The 19,487-nt window shown below is 37.1% G+C and overlaps 1 protein-coding gene across 2 annotated transcripts in view; it reads left to right on the plus strand.

Annotated features, from left to right (window-relative positions):
• COL21A1 (collagen type XXI alpha 1 chain) overlaps window positions 1-19,487 on the plus strand; it is a 95,205-nt gene that overhangs the window by 54,634 nt on the left and 21,084 nt on the right. For both annotated transcript variants that reach the window (XM_015859231.3, XM_085542078.1), the window contains 8 exons: window positions 1,204-1,257; window positions 2,835-2,888; window positions 3,635-3,688; window positions 4,397-4,450; window positions 4,541-4,594; window positions 7,014-7,067; window positions 18,935-18,979; window positions 19,327-19,380. In XM_015859231.3, the coding sequence (XP_015714717.2) occupies window positions 1,204-1,257; window positions 2,835-2,888; window positions 3,635-3,688; window positions 4,397-4,450; window positions 4,541-4,594; window positions 7,014-7,067; window positions 18,935-18,979; window positions 19,327-19,380 (423 nt within the window). The remainder of the gene's footprint in view (window positions 1-1,203; window positions 1,258-2,834; window positions 2,889-3,634; window positions 3,689-4,396; window positions 4,451-4,540; window positions 4,595-7,013; window positions 7,068-18,934; window positions 18,980-19,326; window positions 19,381-19,487) is intronic.

Raw genomic sequence — 19,487 nt, forward strand, 5'->3', positions numbered from 1 at the left:
GGGTTTGAACTTTGGGTGAACCTGCGTGGAGCCAGGAGTTGGAATCAAGAATCCATGTGGGTCCCTTTCAGCTTGGGGAATGCTGTGACTTTATAATTCCTGGAATTTGGAAATCAGACATAAATTATCATCTGGTTGAGAGCAGAAAAGCTTTGCAGAAGCTTTAGGATATTCTGGATTGTTATGCAGAGTCCAATTGTGTAAAATTCAACAAGGCTAAGTGCTGAGTCCTACGCTTGGGTCATAACAACCTGGAAGGACAGGATGTGGGCAGTCTGGGGGTTGACAGCTGGCTGAACATGAGCCAGCAGTGTGGCCAAGGTCAGTGTCATCATGTCCTGTGTCAGAAATAGTGTGGCCAAGAGGACTAGGGAAGGAGTTGCCCTATTGTACACAGCACTGGTGAGACCACACCTCAAATACTGAGTTCAGTATTGAGCCCCTCAGTGTAAGAAGTATCTTAGTTGCTCATATATGTGCAGAGAAGGGCAATGAAGCTTGTAAAGGGATTAGAAAATGAGTAGTGAGAAGAAGCTGAGGGAATTGAGGTTGGAGAAGAGGAAGCTGAGGTGCCACCTCATTGCTCTCTACTGCTACCTGAAAGCAAGTTTGCATGAGGAAGGGATTAGTCTCTTTTCTCAGCTGACAAGTGACAGGATGAGGAAACAGTCACAAGTGGCACTAAGGGGCCAGATTAAGTCCAAAATGATTGAAAATAAATCTCTTTCTTTCTCATAATATTTAATTTAGGAGCATTTACTGCGACAGTTATTGCAAACCAATTCTGTGTTTTACATGTATCATGATCTAGTCTTGCCAAATAGTTGAGAATTTGTTGAATTAAATATCTGAAGGCATGCCAGGACCAAGAGCCATACCACAACACAGCAAATGCGAAGACTGTCTGATGGATATTTGTAAGGAAGGGGACATCTGTACAATCTATGTGACAGTCCTTTTGGCTTGCTCATGGCTCTCCTCAGTTATAGCTAATAATAGTTTTGGTGTTCCCAAGTTATGGTTTATGACAGTGTGCCAAACTGTCACATTAGATGTGTTTCATGCTTATTTCTGCTTTAGTATCTAGTTACCAAAATGCTATGATCAAATAATTCCCTGGTTCACGTTGCATTGCATATCTGAGTCTCATTCTGTAGCACTGTGTCTTAACGTTTCAGCTGTTATTCTTTTTTCCTCTCTTAGGGACCACGTGGCTTACCAGGTATCAAGGGAGAACCAGGAAAGGATGGAACAAAGGTAAAAAGCAATCAATCAAACAAACAAACAAACAAAACAAACCCCACACAGTTAAAAGAATTCTCATTTTTACATCCTTTTGGTTGTACTATTAATAAGATTTTCACAAGAATCCTCTGTGAAACTCTGAAGCTGGTCACCTGTTTTTAGTAAAGACATTTTAGTATAGACATCAGCGCCTCCAGTAACGCCTTTATTGCTCAGAATAATTTACCTTTAGAAAACGCATGCACATTTAAGTGACTGGAAGTTTGAGATAGATGTGTCAGAATTGTTTCTTTCCATCTCTTTTCACCGTTTTTCTCTGTAAGTGTGCATCCAGATGAGCTAGGTAAGGTTGTTTGAATAACGCTTATCAGAAAACATGGGCTAATTAAAACCAAATGTTTTTTTGGAAAAATTCTAGCTGAGGTCTAGCCAGTACCTTGTTGCTGTTTACAGATGTGTAAGTTTAGATATAAGTCCCTTCTGATAATCAGTATGAACTTGAGTCTGTACCTCTGTATTAAACCAGTCTTCGGCTGTTGGCAAGTCTACTTGATATGTGAATATTTGTGTCTACCCTTCTGTTATGCTTTTGCCCTGTAAGAAATATGTTTAGTTGGTTGTAAAATTTCCTTCTTAGTAAAATTTCCTTCTTCTAAAGTTCCCGATCTTAAAAGCAGGTCCGTACATTCATTGCTGTTTGGTAGAACTCTCTAATGTATTATTCAAAATGAAAAATGTGCTTATGTGTTCTGTTGCTTTAGTCGTCTTATGCTAATCTAATTGATCAGTCAGTATCAGGCCATGTACTGAAAGTAAGATATTGATGACAAAAAATGCTATTCTCCTGGCAGTGTAAGGTTGTGACAGAATATTTCCCATGTTCAGTCCAGCCCTGTTTAAATTATGCCAAGAAACAGGGCTTCCACCACTGTTTTAGAAAACTTCTTCCACAATAAAGTAGGTCTTGCCATTAGAAATTTTTTCCTGATGATTAAGCCCAAATGTTCATCTCTTAATTTCATCCTCTTACTTATGAAGTTACTACAGCTACTAATTTAAATCTTTTTCCATTGCCAAATGTTTCAGTTTACCCAATAATTGAATCACCACTTCTGAGCAGAAATTAGGGTTCCATTCTTTTACAGCAAGAAGCAATGGATGCATGAAAGGTTTATGTTTGCCTTTTTTTTTTTTTTTCCATCTGCTTTCCATTTCTGTTGCCCCCTTTCCATACTTATTTGTTGAGAGATACCTTGGTTGTATTAACCTGCAAGCTTTCATTCTCATGGTTGTGTTCCTGTCTTCTGGCATGTGTGAAAGACCACTAGAAATCTCCTTAGGCGTGGATGATTTTGATAGATACCACTGAGACATGTTATCTTCTGTATTTTGTCTTAGTGGTTACTTTTTATTTTCTATAGACAATTGTGTTCAGGTATTAATGAACGCGCATCAGTCAGCATACCAATATTATGTAGTTGATATGGTAATATGTAATATCTTTACACTTTGTTGATCAGTTAGATTACGGGTATTATTTAATATTAATTATCTTAGATATAAGGATTTCAAATGTTTTTCTCTTTTAGGGTGACCGTGGACTGCCTGGTTTTCCTGGATTACATGGGATGCCAGCACCAAAGGTTGAAAATAAAAACTTGTTACAATATTCTTATTTCTCAGCCTACTCTCTAGCTTTAAAACAAAGAAGTACTTATCTGCAGTACTGATGCAGCTGATGAACAACATTAAATAAACAGATCTGATGTTGAAATTGAACAGTAATACATGCCATAGGCAATGATTAAAGGCCAGTTTTTGTTTCTTGATTATTAAACATCATGAAGCAATAAAAACTACCTTGGTTTTTTTTTTGGTTCTTTTTTTCATTTTTATTCTGTTCTATGAAATTTTATGTGATATATCTTTATATCTTCTATGTTAGTATGCACCTGAATTGATTTCTGAGTTTTCCCAAATCTGTTTTTTCAGTGTTTCAAGTAAGGTTTTCATGAAAGTACAGCACTTCATAGAAACCTGAATTTTCACTAAGGTACCAACCTGTAGAAAGTAACCAGGAAGTCAAAGTGCCTTCTGCTCAGTTTACGTTGAAACCAAAAGCAATAAGTTTGTGAGTTGTAGAGTGTCTCACCATTGGTCAACCTGGGTTTCTTTCCCAGGAAAGCTTGGAAAATTCAAGATTTGCTTTTACTTTCTAGTTAATTTTCTTTCTTTACCTTTTCTGCAAGGTGGGATGCTTTGCCTGCTTCCTTTTACATCATCTACTCTCTGTATTACTTTGTGGATATATATACTTGTGTATGTATATACTTTTGTATATATCTACTTCTATTTTTACGGTCAACTGATTCACACACATTTTGTCTAGGGAGAAAGGGGCCCTAAAGGAGACCAAGGAGTGCCAGGGATATATGGAAAAAAGGCAAGTAAAATTAGAAAATAATGTTATTGATATGTGTGGTGGTATTATTTATCATGTTTTTTCCTTGATTCTGTGCAGCATTTTTAACCTTGTCTTAAAGACACTTCTCGGCAGAGCTGCCATCTTGGCTGCTGGGCCCAGCTGTGCACTGCAGTGGGGCCATTGGAGCTGGCTGTGTGTGGCATGGGGCAGCTGGCTGCCATCACCTGGGTACCTGCACCTGATACGATATCATTTGTATTTTATGGAGCTGTATTCACAAAGGATTTAATTCTGCACTCCCAGTTCAGTCATCATCCCACTGAGGATATGTTTTGTTTAATAACAAAAATATTTGGATGTTTTGTTAACTCTCTTCATCCTTTTGTCAATATATTTATGTAATGCATCGTAATATAACACAAAATGCACATAAATATATTTTTGCAAACGTGTCCATGACTTTAATAGGATTTATATATATTTACATATAATATATATATGTATATATGAAAATAATATTGCAAAACAGTCTGGACTTTTAAAAGCATATTTACACTTCTGAAATGTATCATAATTATTAATCAATTCCCACATGTGTTAAGACAGGAACAGATCTTCCACAGTTTTTCCAGAATACGAAACCACATCAGAAAATGCTGTTTAAATAGGCTGAATTTGAATCATAAGCATTTAATATTATTTATTTTTGTTTGTTGCTTTTCTTAGGGATCAAAGGGAGAGAAAGGTGATACAGGGTTTCCAGGAATGCCTGGACGATCTGTAAGTTCTACCCAGACAATGTGATATGCCTTTCACTTCTTTTTTTTTGGTGTTAATTTACCTCCTGATGACTGTTAACTGTTGCCACAGGGAGACCCTGGCAGAAGTGGGAAAGATGGATTGCCAGGAAGTCCTGGTTTCAAGGTATTTACAAATATATATTCATATATATTAAAACAGTGTTGGGAAATGTCAAAGTTTACTGCAGTGACTAGGCGTACTACGTTGATTTCAGTCAGTTTGTAAATAGGGGCAGTAGCTTTTATTAACAGTGTATTAGTGATCATCAGAAATTTGTTCATCTCTGGGAATTTTTTATCCTCTACCAAGCATAGAGGTGGCACAAATGCCCTGTGTAGTTTGTATCATCCAGAACTGTCTTCATGATGAAAAATTTTTCACCCTTATTTGCATAAGGAAGTGGCTCCTCATGCCTATATTTTATTCAGCTGCTGACTTAAGTACTGAGACCGCTCATAAGTTTGCAGTGTTACTTGCTGCTTTTGCGTACCCCGGATGACCATTTTAGAAGAACACGGGTCTTCTCTGGGTGATATCTGTAAGTCTGATGTGGAAGCTCTGAGTGCACTACAGCACCTTAGATAGTACCAGGGAGCTGAATCAAGCCCCTCGTAACTGTCATGGCATCTTAGATCTTAGAAAAACACACATACATGTCTTAATTTGTAGCTAAAGCAGCAAGTCAATATAATTTTTTTCACTTAAATACAACAGTACAGCACTGTTAATCTAAAAATTATCCAGCACATCTAAACAGCCTTTTAGAAGTATGATGAAATTTAACTCCAGTAGTACATAAACTCCTATATATAATATATATAATTCATTTCATTTTGGTCTTCCACCCTATTTATACTTGCCTACAGATTTTCATTATTTTGTATTTACAGCTACATGCTCTGACACTTGCAGCTGTGTCAGGCAAAGGCAATTATACAGATGTTTTTAAAACAGATAGGTCTGTACCGGTGGACATAGCAGTCTGTGTTCCCATTAAAGCCAGAGAAGTCTCATTCAGTTATGGCAGTGGAATCTGGAGAGCAATTCAGCTCAAAGAAGTAAAACTTGTAGACACCAGCTAAATGGCCTATCTAAAGCACATTTGAGATGCGCAAGTCTTGTGCACATTTGAGATGTGTTATACTGTCCAAAGCATCATAAGGGAACTGATAAATTACGAGCCCAGTGGAAAACCAATGTATTTCTGGAGTGGGAGTAGTATCTTAGGTTTCCTATACAAGGCAAACCTGAGTCTTTCAAAAATGATCAAATGTGGGCAATGAAATTGAGCTCCTGGTCACTGATAGTGGAATCAAGACTGAACCCTGATAATTATATATCCATTGGCTGTGATATGAGCTTACGTGTCTTTATTTCAAATGAATTCTCCAGTATTTTCCTTACATATGTACCGATATCTCTGCTAATTTGGTGAAGTTCCTTTTCTGGTATTTTAGGAAACAGATCAAATAATCAGATATTAGATGTTTTCCACTCTGGTGTTTGTTAATAATGAGGGCACATAAAAACAGCAGTCCTTCAATAAAAAATTTTTATCTGCCTCACATTTTAGCATCTTTTAGAGTGAAGTTTTCTCTTGACAGTCCAGAAATGTGGAGGGTATATTGATCTGGTTTCATGCTTATAAAAAAAATACAGAAGATTTAATATATTAATGTGAAAATGTGTATATTTAAACTTCTTGTCTATGTTCTTATTCTAATTACCATAGTACAAAAATATAACTCATTTAAATTTTATTCAATTTAGAATATAATACTTACTTCAGCTGTATTCATTCAAACATTTTGTTAATTTGACTTCCGCATCTGGTAGCTATAAAACATTGCTTCATTCCATAATCAAACTGGGAGCAGTAACAGGCTGTTTCAGAAGGAAAGCTGGCTTTCCTTTTTTCTTACAATATTCATTCTGGGAAAGCAAATGGAAGAAAAAGCATGCCTTGAAACCCAGATGTTACCCAACGTGACTTCAAGACCAGTTTTTGTAATGTACGACAGTTACTGTACTATTTTATGTATTCAATTGGTCTGCATTTGTTTTGTGAACTTTTGCAATTGTTTCTCAAATTTTCAGAACACTGTAGGGATCATACATATTTGGAATAAGAACGTGAAGACTTGATTGGATCCAGTACCACTGTAGTTCTGAAGTGCTTTGGAGCAGTTTTCAGACAATCACTTGTACTAACAATTAGACAAAAACAATTGGTTAGAGCTATATGACCTTGAACAAAGAGTTACTGTTCTGATTCAAGTCTTCCCAAATTTCAAAAGGCGATCCTCTCTTATTTCTTTTTGCAAACTGTTTGACAACTCTCTGCTGGGTACAGAATGGGGGAATTATGGACTGAGAACTTCTGTTTTTGTAACTGTTTTGAGTTGTCTGTTTGATGGAGCCTTGAGCATATGTTTTTGCTATACGTTTTACTTTTAGTAAGAATATGAATTTACCAGTAATTACTGTGTGAAAAAAAGGTGCTTTTAAAGTATGATATTTAATGATCTTTATCATTTTAAAGGGAGAAGTTGGACAGCCTGGATCTCCAGGACTAGAAGGACATAGGGGAGAGCCTGTAAGTAGTTACACTGCTGAGATAATTCTTAGATAATGTCTCATTATTGACTTATTTCCTATTGGTAGGATGGTTTGGCTAGTTACTGATGGTTACTTGAAGAAAGACTGGCTGTTTTTAACTCTTTCTTTTGCAACATGAAATATTTTATATACTTGTTAATTTACTTTTCCACTTTCTGCTTTCTCTCTTTGTTCATTGTCTTCCTTCTATCTTGTAATACTGGCCATATTATCTAAATCTCTGGTCTGCTAGCTTGGGGGGTTGGACTCGATGATCTCTAGAGGTCCCTTCCAACCCCTACAATTCTGTGATTCTGTGATTCTTACCTGGGAGCATGTTGCTGCATTATTGTTTTGCTTGTTTACCAGTACATTATTCCTCTGCTGGTGTTCAGGCAACATTTTTCCTGCTGTGTTTATGTGGTAGACTAGGTCCTTCTGCTTTCCTTGTTTTGCTTTTCAAGTCTGCTCGAAAAGCAGAGGATTTCAGGTATGTGAAGAAAGCTGAAGGCTTTCAGTGCTGATAGTGAGCCAGCTGTCTTCAAACCATGAGTAATGGTTCTGTAGGCCAAGAAGTAATTGAAGCTTAGCTGGTGAATCATTGACTTTCAGATGTATGGTAAGATAAGAAGGTGAAGTTTAAAAAGATTATGATTTTATATAGTATTGAATGTAGCACCATGAGAAACAGGTTTTTAATACAATCTGGTTAAGCCAGATTGTATTATATTTTCCAGTTTTAGTTAGTGGAGGTTCTTTTGAAGAGCAGAAAGTCTACATGCTGATCAGGAAATTGCCTCAAGGTAGCCAGTAAGATATCTAAGACTTCTAGTCATATCTGCTTCTCTACCTGTGATGCTGGTGTAGTGCCAAATTGTATGGGCAGATGTGGTGCCTCTATCTATTTAGATCTTGGAAGTAGAGCAAGAGATGTCTCCATGCAACTGCTATATGGCAAAAGTGTGTGCTTTGACTGTGGAAAGCTATTCTAGTCAGCCTCAGTGACTGGTTTATATGGGCTCCTTTATTCAAGTAGGAAGTAGTGGGCCTTCATCCAATGGAAAGTGAACTGGAATGTGAGGCTGTAGGGGATGCCTTGTGCAATTAATTGCTTTTGTTGTTCCTGCTGTTCTTCCACCATGTATTTGATACATAATGTGTAAGCTCCTCTTTGCTCTTCTGTCACTATGATTTCTCCAAATCAGAGTAGTCTTCTCTAGTGCGATACCCTAATAGTTGGGGCACTGAGAAAGGCACCTAGCTCTGTTATGAACTCCCTGTGATAGTGAAATAGGCAGCCTAAACTCAAGACAGACCTTATATGTTTCTGCTGAAACTATGACTATGCATTGGCCAACCAGATGCAGCTGTGGCCCCCGAGCAGCTCAGTAGGATGGTTGCATGGATACTTCACCCACACAAACAATTATTTCTTCCATTCAGCCACATTAGTGTTAAACACGGCCTTATTTTTTAAGTTGGTCTTTTTAAAAATAGCAGTCTTTTGATTAGAAATAAAAAGAATATGGTTGCAAAGTGAATGCGTCTTGGAACTGTTTCTAAGTAGCAACTGCCTAGGGGAGAGCACAGCTGAACTGAGTTCCCATTGCCTCCAGCAACTGAGAGGTGTGGTTACTTTTTGGACAATATGTCATACTGTCTCATATACTATTACTCTTACTAATCCTCAAATGTATGAGCAGGGGAAAGTAGGTTGTAAAAATAATGCCAAGTGAAATGTTTGTTTTCCCTCGGTAGTACTAGGGGAACTGAAGTTAGCAAGGCCATCCTCCTGATCCTATGTACTCTGTATAAGAAAAACATTTGATATTATAGACAGAATTCTCTCCATAGCATTTGTTAAAGCTAGTAATCAAGCACAGCTTACCAATGACAAACAGGCCATGCTCCAAGTGCAGTCATTCTGTCACTTGAGTGGCACTTTAATGGCTAGTCATGCATCTTACTGATGACAGGCTGTTTTGGGAAATACAGTTTTTTGAGGGGCAAGCTGCCTAAAGTGTAGAATAAATTAGTTCATATTTGAACTTAATTTCAGCCTAGTTCTCCTGTCTAAGGTAGGTAGAGCTTTGTAAGAGTTTGGTTTCAGAGAGAATGCAAAGTGAGATTTGTTTTTATAGTTCTGCAGATGGGAATTCTGAGGTGAGTGCTTGTGGATGAAACTGGCAGGACGTTTATAGCACTCTTATAGGCCTGGCATATGCTGTCTTGCCACAAGTAACGTGTTTGACCAATTGCAGCTGCTGATGTTTACTCTCCAGACATCGTATTTTTCAGAAATACAGCTGCAAATACTTAAAATGATAGAATTTGACCTTAATATTTAGGCCACGACATTAGATCTCAGATATTTTCTTTTGTTTGTGACAGTGACATCAGTACAATGTGGCTTTCAGCTCCTGACCACATTCCTGCTGTTATACTTATTCTCCCACCTTCGAAGGAGAGGTGCTCCAGCCCCCTGATCATCTTACTAAATGATCATCAGTACTAAATGATCATTTAAATTTTACATTGTCTTGAAGTAGGCACTGTGATGAAAGTAATCTACTTACAAGTAATTAGTCCGTGTCAGTCATAAGGAGCTAGGAGATATGGTCTAGTGGTTTTCTGTAGGTATGGTAAAGGGAGGACGGTTGGACTAGATGATCTTGTAAGTCCTTTCCAACCTTGTGATTCTATGATTCAATGGTTAAGACAAATCAGCATACACAGGAGACTCAGCAATCTGGGCGGTGTAAGTTCATCAAAATTCTTAGTTTCAAAGCTAATATTTATGCTTTTCCACTAGTCTGAGATACCTGAGTAGTGGCAGCTGAGCACTGGTGGCTTACTTTCCAAAGGTACCATCATTCCAGTCATAAGGGAAATAAGGACTAGTGTTTTCTCTGCATAATATGTCCTCTGGGTCTCAAAAAATATGTGATTTCTTTCTTGAAAAATTCACTTTGCACCTTTACTTATAAAGTGAAAGGGCTATTCAAGTGGGGTGAGGTTTTGTATTTTGACAGCAACAGCTGATGCGGTAAGACTTTGGTGGGTAAAATGCCATCTGTTATTATTTCCTTACAAGTAGATTTTGTTGGTCAAATTAATGGATTACTTGTCTTCTTGAGAGGCTTTGTGGTATTTTGTGAGTAGTCAGGGCAGAGTCTTGCTGAGGATTTTCTGATTGCTGGAGCTATCATTACATATGCTAATCTTCCTACTTGAGGGAGTTGACAGCTTTGACAACACAATAGGTTCTGTAATCTTTCTTTAATTGTATAGTGCTTGCTGTAAGCTCAACTGCATTTTATAGGGTTTTTTTCGACTGCAGGTTTTCCTCGGAACACTCAAAAAACCCCATGTGTTTTGAGTGCAGGTTTTTCCTGGCAATTTTAACTTCTGACATTATTTGCAACATTGCTGATCTTCATCATTTGTTCTGACAAGTTACATTAACTAAATGCATCATATCTTGCATTTTCAGCAAAGCTAATTGCTGTTAAGAAGATGAATGTGTGAATGGTGCTGATAAGAAACAGGTGCTTAAAAGACTTCTGGGACTTTTGGCAAGTTAATGTCAATGGCAGCTAGCTGCTGATCCAAATCCTATTGAAGTCACTGTAAGGATTCTCACTGAATTCACTCTGGACAGCAGCCACAATAAGTACTGTAATAGATGTGGATGCACTGTCCAAATGAAACTTGGAAAATAATGCCTGCATTTCTAAGTTGTGAAATCAAACAGTTCTCTTCCATCTAACTCTCACTTTCTGTGTTGTTCTTTGTGATTTCTAGTTTTTAAATTTTGGCTTTGCACACCATGCAATTAGATTAATTATATTCATTTTCTGCAATTATATGCTATCTTTTTAATTTTGTTATGGCTTCTAAGACTAAGGAAAGTATTATTTATTGGAATTTTGCAGTTAGCATCAGTTCAAATCAGATAACTTATTCTGGAAAATCAGGCTGGATTTTGACACCTTTTATTCATACTGGACTAATATGGAATAAATTGTATGATGAGCTAAAGCAGGGTTTGTGGGTCCAAAAAGACAGGACGTGAAGCATGTGCTATAGAAATATCAGATTATTTAAGAAGGAATCTTTGGCTCACATAGGAGAAGTTCATTTTTGCTTTAGTGATCTGTTTCAGTAGTTAAATTTAGCCATAGCAGTTACAGATTAAACCAAGGTAGGATTTTCCTTACTTGTGCTCTGGAAGGGTTTCATTCCATTCTCTCCACCAACTTTTGTTAGCTGTCTTAAGCACAGGTAAGAACTGCCAAACAGACTAAAACTAAGGGAATTATAACAGAACCCTTTCTCTAACAATGAATAGGAGTATGCAGAAAATCTCTTTACTTTCCTCTTTTATTTACTGCCAGATTCTGACTGTCTTTAGGGACTTCCTTTGTCAAAAGTGCATGCTGGCCCTTCCTACTTAATGGCCTTCAATGAACCAATTCTCTAGTAGTTTAATGATCCTTTTGGAACACGGTTTTATCGTTTTCTTTTTCTACACTCTATGACAAGTTTCACAGTATGGGCCACATGGAAAAAAAAAAAAAAAAAAAGCATGATTTGTTATTAAACCCACTCCCTGCAAATTTAAATAAGTGGCCTCTTTCTGCAGAAAAGGGGAATGGCCAAAAATTGTATTCTTCCACATCAGTGTGATCTGAATGAGCAAAATTGCAGTTTTTGCAGTGTTGAACACCCAAGAGCATTGGTACAAGAAGTGGAGCATTGGGCAGTGCCCTTCATGGAAACTCTGCCATCCTCAGTCTGACTCTGATGTGCCAGGTGCTCAGACTAGTGCAATGAGTCATACCTTTTTTTTTTTTTTGCCAAAAAAACTGTTAGTAGTAGAGAAATTTTACATGTCTTTGAAATAGGCTAACTGCTTTAGTATTAGTGCATTTACGTATGAAATGCAGCTTGGTTTGTCAGCTGGTAGAAATCACTGAGAGATTTCTAGCCAGAGTGGACACGCTTGGTTTGTAGTCCATCATGCTGGTGCCTGAAAGGACAAGCAGAGGGAAAACATTGTGGTGTCACTTGTAGAGCTGGGCACTTGGGTTTTGTCTGCCTAGCTTTGGAACCACCAAGATGTGCTGCGTCTGTTATTTGTGTTATTTTGAAGTTTCTTTGCAAGAAACAGTGAGATCAGTTTTACTGTGTGACAGAATATGCACAGTTATCATTTTCTGTTTGTGTTTCCAGCTTTCAAAATACAGTTTTCCAAGTTCTGTGTTGCTGGCAATGCAACAGGGGTCACTGTGTTCCACACGTAACATACGTCTGTTTTATTTTTAATAAGCAATTTGCCAAAAAAATTAAAAAGAAAAGGTGCTTGCAAATTCTGGTCTTATAACTGTGAAGGTTTTGGTAATGCTTTCTCCTTTCTTGTGTTTAATTTAAAGCCACAGATTTAGTCTAGTAAATACTCATTATGCCTGTGGGAAACGTTCTTTGTATTCAGCCCATTTTCCTTTGTTGTCAGTTCCAGGTAACCAGTAGTAACTGATGCAACCTCTTTGAATTTCTTTTATATATATTTTTCTACTTTCCACAGCAGAAGAGTTTTATCCATTATCCAAATTGATTTTATGTCTTTCATTCTTTCAGGATTATCAGGGATTTGCTCTAATCTTTTCAAAAGTGTCTGGACTGTTGTACTTTTATCCAGATTTTGACTTGACTCGTACTTTCTTGCATGCCTCCACTAAATCTCTCATGTATCATCAAGTATGTTTGTTCAAGAGAAGATCAGTAACACAGAAAAGGTTGAGTTTTTTTCAGGTGCTCAGAGATCATGGAGATATCATGGTAGATGGATACCTTTGTGAATCTTGTGCTATTGCTATAACTTATGTAACGTACTTTAATGCCTTCCTAGGATCAGAACTTCAACTTTTTTGGAGTGGAAGGAATAATTTAACTGAATATAATATAATTTTAAACTCATATACGCAAGAAAAGCTGTCTTTATATCAGTAGTCATTTTAAACATCTCACTCCAACTGTTCTGCATTAACTTACAATTGAAAAAGATCAGGGTCAAAATTAGCACTATTCCAGCAGTCTTTATAAAAATTCTATGCATTTTGTGAGACTGAAACTCTGAATAATGATTTCTCAGTACCATGCCAGGAGCCATTTAGTGAGGCTTGTGTCACTTCCTGAGTTACAGATGACCATTAGGGATGCAGCCAGAGTTATTTGTTGGTTAAGTGGGCAGCAGACCAGCACATGACCATATTTTAACAGAAGTTTCCTAATGTTATTCGGGAATTCATTTTTGAAAAATCAACATAATTTAAACAAGGTGGAGTTGCAACAAAATAACTTTGCTAGCAATCATCATACAAAGGCAAGAAAAGAAAGCATAGTATATTATACTCTAAAATAAACCATATTTTTAAACAATATTCAACAGCAGTAGTAAAGAAGCTGGTAGATATGTGTGCCCCGGTGGTGCAAGTGGTAGGAATGCCGCTTTGCAACACCGGTGGCCTGGGTTCGAATCCCCCCTGTGGCGCAAATGGTGGAAGTGCCGCTCTGCTACACAGGAGGCTCGAATCCCAGGGGTTGGACTCGATGATCTCTATGGTCCCTTCCAACCCGCACGAGACTGTGATACTGTGTGATATGTATTTTTTTTTTTTTGTCATAAAAAATGACCGCAGAAATAGTGTATGCTTGCCTGACATTTTAGTACTTTTTAGTTGTTTTTTTTTCTTGTTTTTCAGAAAGTCTCACAGTTCATACAGGAAATATATTCTTTTTATCCTATCTTTTACAATCATAATCATTTTTAATAGAGAAAAATAGTTTGATTTCAGGTATTTTAGTCTTGACATTGAAAGAAGAATGGGTACTTTGAAACACTGTCCCATAATGATTTCTTCTTGATGCTATTTAACAACTGTATATGCAGTACAAAGTAAGTCCAGATGTACTTTCTTTACTAGGAGAGTGGTGAGGTCCTGGAACAGGCTGTCCAGGGACGTTGTGGATGCCCTGTCCCTGGAGGTGTTCAAGACCAGGCAGGATGGGGCTCTAGGCAACCTGATCTAGTAAACACGGAAGTTTGGTGGCCCTGCCAGGCAGGAGGGTTGGAGCTTCATGATCCTTGAGGTCCCTTCCAACCTGGGTAATTCTGTGATTCTGTACTGCATTCAACATGGAGCCTGTTTGAAGCTGTACGGTAAAAGATTAGAGTTTTGTATACTTGCGCTGTGAAAATAAGATAGCGTGCTAATGTCTTTTCACAGTCTTGAGGAACTGATCATGAAACACTTTGTTTGTAACAGGGAATCTTTTGGAAATGTCCTCTAATTTTGCATCTTCCTTGGGATAGCTTTAGGATAGTGTCTGTGACAGTGTTACTTCTAATTGAGAAGCTCTCCATTTGCATACCAAACCTGTCAACCACAGAATGACGTTCTACTAGGCACTGTGGGGACAGCAGCAGAAAATAAAGAAAGGAATAAACTAACACATGCTCATTTTAGGAATAAATTGTTTTCTTTTCTTCTTGAAAAGTTTTTATGCATAGTTTCTTCTGCTTTTCATAAACATAGGTAGAGGTGAGGGATATTGAAAAAACAGAACAAATAACACTAGCTAGAAAAGAGGGAAAATGTTTTGAGAAACGTAGCATATGCCTTAAGTGAAAATGCTTACACCCACTTGTTTTGTATATAAAGTCCTGGACAACTTAATAGATTTTTAGTTGGATTGCATGGAAGAAAATCCAGCTGTTTAATATCATCCAAAACCAAAAATAGACACTTCATGATTAAGGAAACCTACATGAAAGTTTTTCCAGGGATTGTGAAACAACCTTCCTTTTACAGTTAAATCCATTGTATCTGCCAGATACTATCAAAGAATAGAAAAAAAAAACAAACAACTATTTGAATTGCTAAAGCTGGGATAACACAGAATATTCATATAGAATTATTTAAGTATCACCATTGAAACTCATCATCATAATGGAGACTGACTATTACTTTGGGTATTCTGAATTCATAGCTGTGGAGGCTGCTGCTCAGGAAGACCTCATCAAGGGATTTAGCTACATATCCAGGCAAACTTCTTTCAACTGTGAAGCTGAGCCCCATGGTTAAGCACTGGTATTTCCCTTGGGTGGAAGACAGTCAGAGCTCCTTTTCCCTTGGATATTCCTAGTTTACAGTTATATGTATTTTGAATCTTAGTCAGTAATCACTTCTTATTGAAGACTGAATGGAGCCTGTTGAGGCCTGTTATACCAGGCAAATACTAATATATGTATATTTGTTTCTGCTCCAGATAACAAGGCATCAGGGTGTGAGATTTGCCTAAGATGAGATATCTGAGGTCGTCTGCAACATCTGGCATCTATAACACAGTACTTACAGTGCACTGACAACTTTTCTAAGGAGCAGATGAACTTAAATGTACCACAGCACCTTAAATGACACCAGTTTCAGACAATTTCAGATACGTCTATGGTATTCGCTTTATGTCCTGGTGGTACCCTGCAAGGTCTTCCTGGTGTGTAACAGGAGCATAGAAAACAGTCAGACTTACAGTTATGCAGAGACAGCAAAGATCGAAAATAGATGGTTAAACCAGCAAAGGAGACTGAGTAAAGGGAAAACAGAGCAGTGTCTCAATAACCAAAAAACATCAGTTAGCTGCCAGATTGATTTGCAGTCACATTAGCTTTTAGTCACAAACTCAGTGGCTAGATATGTTGAGAAGCTTTTGGATAGCCTATCTTTTAAACCTGTGGATTGTGTTTATTAGGCTAACCTGCTAACTTTTAATTTTGTGTGACTATAGCACATATAAGGGGGTGAAAGGGGACTTCCCATTTAAGGGAAATTTTCAGAGGAAAGATGAGACTTTTGAAGTAAAGGAAGTGAGATTGATGATGCTGAAAGAGCTAAGGCAGGGGTAAGGCTTGCAATTACTTAGCTTTTAAATATAGAAAGCAATGAATAAACCTTTGATGAGATTTGATGTAAAAGCAGGTCAAGAGATAGCTGATTCAAAAGGGTGAGTTGGTACAACTTCTATAAGGACAGAAATCATTAAAGTCCAATAAATACTTGGATTTCTAGCTATTCTGGTTGGAAATATAATGCTATGCTTCTTGGTATTATAGCTGTATAAATGATAAACGTGAACCATTTAAAATGCATTTTCTGGAAAGAAGTCTCAAATTACAACCCATTTTTTAACTTCATACAAACAAAATATTGCTTGATAGCTTTGCAGAAAACCATCCTGGAAGTCATTTTTCCCCCTAACTTTGTGAATCACGAATTATTCCATAGCGTTGGTTGTGTTTCTCCCTGTGGGTGGCAGTTTTCCCACTCGTGGTAGTTCCAAACGTTGTGTTTCCCTTAATGGCAGGAAAATTGCACGATTAATCTGTTTCATATTAAGTTTTGATTAAACACAGGCACTTGTGACAGTTTTACTTATAACATGCTCTTCAAAAAATTTGTCTTTACCTTACAAATGAAATTAGCTGCTTTACCTTGAGCTCTGAAGTAGGAATACGTCTTTTGATATCTAGGGTGAGATTTCTTTGACAGCCTTGTTTGTGTTATGTCACTCAATTAAGCATAACTTTCAGTTCAAAGTGCTTTATTACTCGGGGTGGATTGAAAAAAAAAGTTCTGAGGATTTGTACTGCATATAAAATCTCTGTTTAGGAACAAGGATACTAATATATTTCCAATGCTTGGTTTGGCTCTTGATCTAGAAGTTAGGGAAAAAACTGAGGATATCTAGGCTGCTTCCTAACTTTGTCCTCTGGGAAAGTACAAGTAATTCTAGTTGGCATGAATGGGAGATATCCACATAAAAGGAAGTAATAGATGCAGAAAATACAATGAGAAGGAAGCAAAATTTAATGTTTAAACAATCCTGGAACTGAACCTACAGAGATCAGTCTTTGCAGTTGCTGAACAATGGAAGCTACACAGCAAAGTAACTCTCATGAGAAAAGCTTATTCTTTGTGAACAAATTAGCCACTTCATTCTCCTTTTCCTATGCCAGCTGACTTGTGAGTAACTGTGAAAGCCTCCACCCCATGTACACTGGGAATCATTCAGATTAAGATAAACGATAGTTTCATTCTCAGCTGAGTGAATGTCAGTAAAGTGTGAGGGAATCTGGGGGAGTCTGGACTATCTCTTCCACTGAAAAAGGAGCAGAAGTTCATAGCACTACCGTAGTACGGAGTCCATCAGAAAAGAAACAACAACAAAAAACAGACTGACATTGGCTTGGTGGCTTAATTCTACAATTGCCGCTCTTTGAGTTTTATCTTTCTTTGCTACTGATGTAAAAGTGAAGTTAAATGTCTCATATATGATTTTTTGTTTATTATTATTATTAGCCAAGAAAGTTCAGTGTAGCTCAGTGGAACGCTGTGTTTCTTCTCTTTGGCATTCTTACTTAAGGGTAGTCCATTCACTGTGTTGAATAAATGTGTGGGATGGACTACTCTTAGCCCTGCACAGAACTTGTTAATGTAACCAAAGAAAGCTTTGGTTCATCTTTTCAATAAAAGAAGATTCCTGCCTAGAGGGTTTTTTTTTTTTTTTTCAGCATCTTGTGAAGTTCTGATGTGGATAAAGAATTTAACAGTTGAATGAATTTTCCAAGAAGCCATGCAAGGTCTGGAAGTTATGTGGTTATAAATACACCTGATTTCCTGTCTCTGTGCAAATAAGATAGTTTTGAACAAAATTTTAGCAAGAAGACTTATGTTGCACAGTGTGAATAGAGGTCTTAGAATGAAGCACTGGCTTTCTGGTTATTTTTATATTATTTAATCTCTCCTTTGGATTATATGTACACTGGAATTTTGATGAATTGCAAAATGCCAAGGATGCCATAATTAACTCATATGCTGTTGACCACTGAATTGTTTCTGATTTATGGTGTCATCGTTAACAAGAAGCTGGGTGTAAACTACAAAACAATGGAGCTATTTTTTCCAAGACAGCACTTTACAGCTGTTCTTCATATGGAAACCATCAAGTTATTCCTGATTGTTGAAGTCTATATGCCTAATTCTTGCTGGAGATTAGTGATGATACAAGTAAGAACAGTTTCAGTCCAATAAATTTGAATAGATCTAAGAGGAAAACCAAATTAACTGATTGTAGATGAGAGTTTTAAGTGTATATGCATCTTTGTTTTAAAGCTAAACTACATTCATTTATAGGGTCACTGTAAGAAACTTTATGAGATGTACTGTGGAGTGAAATAAACAGTGAGGTCAAGGAACTGTTAGAGATCTTCAGGTGCTTATCAAAGTGGAAGCCAGCTCACACAACATATGATAATATCTGCCTCATGTTTTATGTTACAATCACTGTATTTCAAATAGGAAAATAGGATGATCTGAGGTACTATTGGCCAAGAATTTTTTTTGGAAGAAGATATGACTTATCTCATATGGGAATGTTATGTTTAATGAGTAGTGGTTTCTTTCCCCATGTTAGGAGCTTCAGTATAGCAGTGCAGCTCTTTTTGGGTAACCTTGAGTACATGAGCCTGTCCAGGGCAGATGTGGAGTTCCAGCAGGAAAGCACCAGAGAGGGACTGAAAATCTCTGTATCACTTTCTGCAGATAAAATAGTTTGCATGTTCCCATCTGAAGCTCTTTTCTTATACAGTTTATTAAATTTTCTATTTCTAGTCCTTTTTTGAACCGTAATCATGTTGCATATATTAAATTTATGAGGATGTGGAGTTATATATATATATGTGTGTGTGTGTGTGTGTATTTATAAAATATTTTGTGTATTTAAAAGGTTTTCTTTTCCCTTCCTCAGGGAATTCCTGGAATCCCTGGAAATCAAGGAGCAAAAGGACAAAAGGTATTAATATCTCAAAACAGAGTTGAAAACGGTGCATCAATATACTCTTTCCAAAGTGAGGGTTCAGGCCATACCGGGAGGAGAGTTTTCACAGAGGGGATTTAAGACAACAAATCATGTTGCAGATGAATGCAGACATGCTCCAAAATGCTTTTGATGTGTTTGATCAATCTCTTATTAAATCTTATTTATAGTATTCCAGAAGGAATGCATCATTTAAAAGTAACAAAGATAATGTCATAATAAATCTTATTCAAATAGATATGTAGAATTAAAGAATTTTAAAGAAATTTGTTATTCATACATAAATTAATTCAACAACTATTCTCTTTATCTCAAAAATTTAGGGTGAAATTGGACCACCAGGTCTACCAGGAGCAAAAGGGTCACCAGGGGAAACTGTAAGTTTGCAAATTCATGTTATTATGAACAGGAACTTCAAATAATTTTCATGCTGTTATTCACTACCCATGATAAGGAAATAAGCAATACAGTAGCAACCCAGCAT

This window comes from Coturnix japonica, chromosome 3 (genome assembly GCF_054131305.1).
Source record: "Coturnix japonica strain WE chromosome 3, WE-NBRP24, whole genome shotgun sequence".
NCBI lineage: Eukaryota > Metazoa > Chordata > Aves > Galliformes > Phasianidae > Coturnix > Coturnix japonica.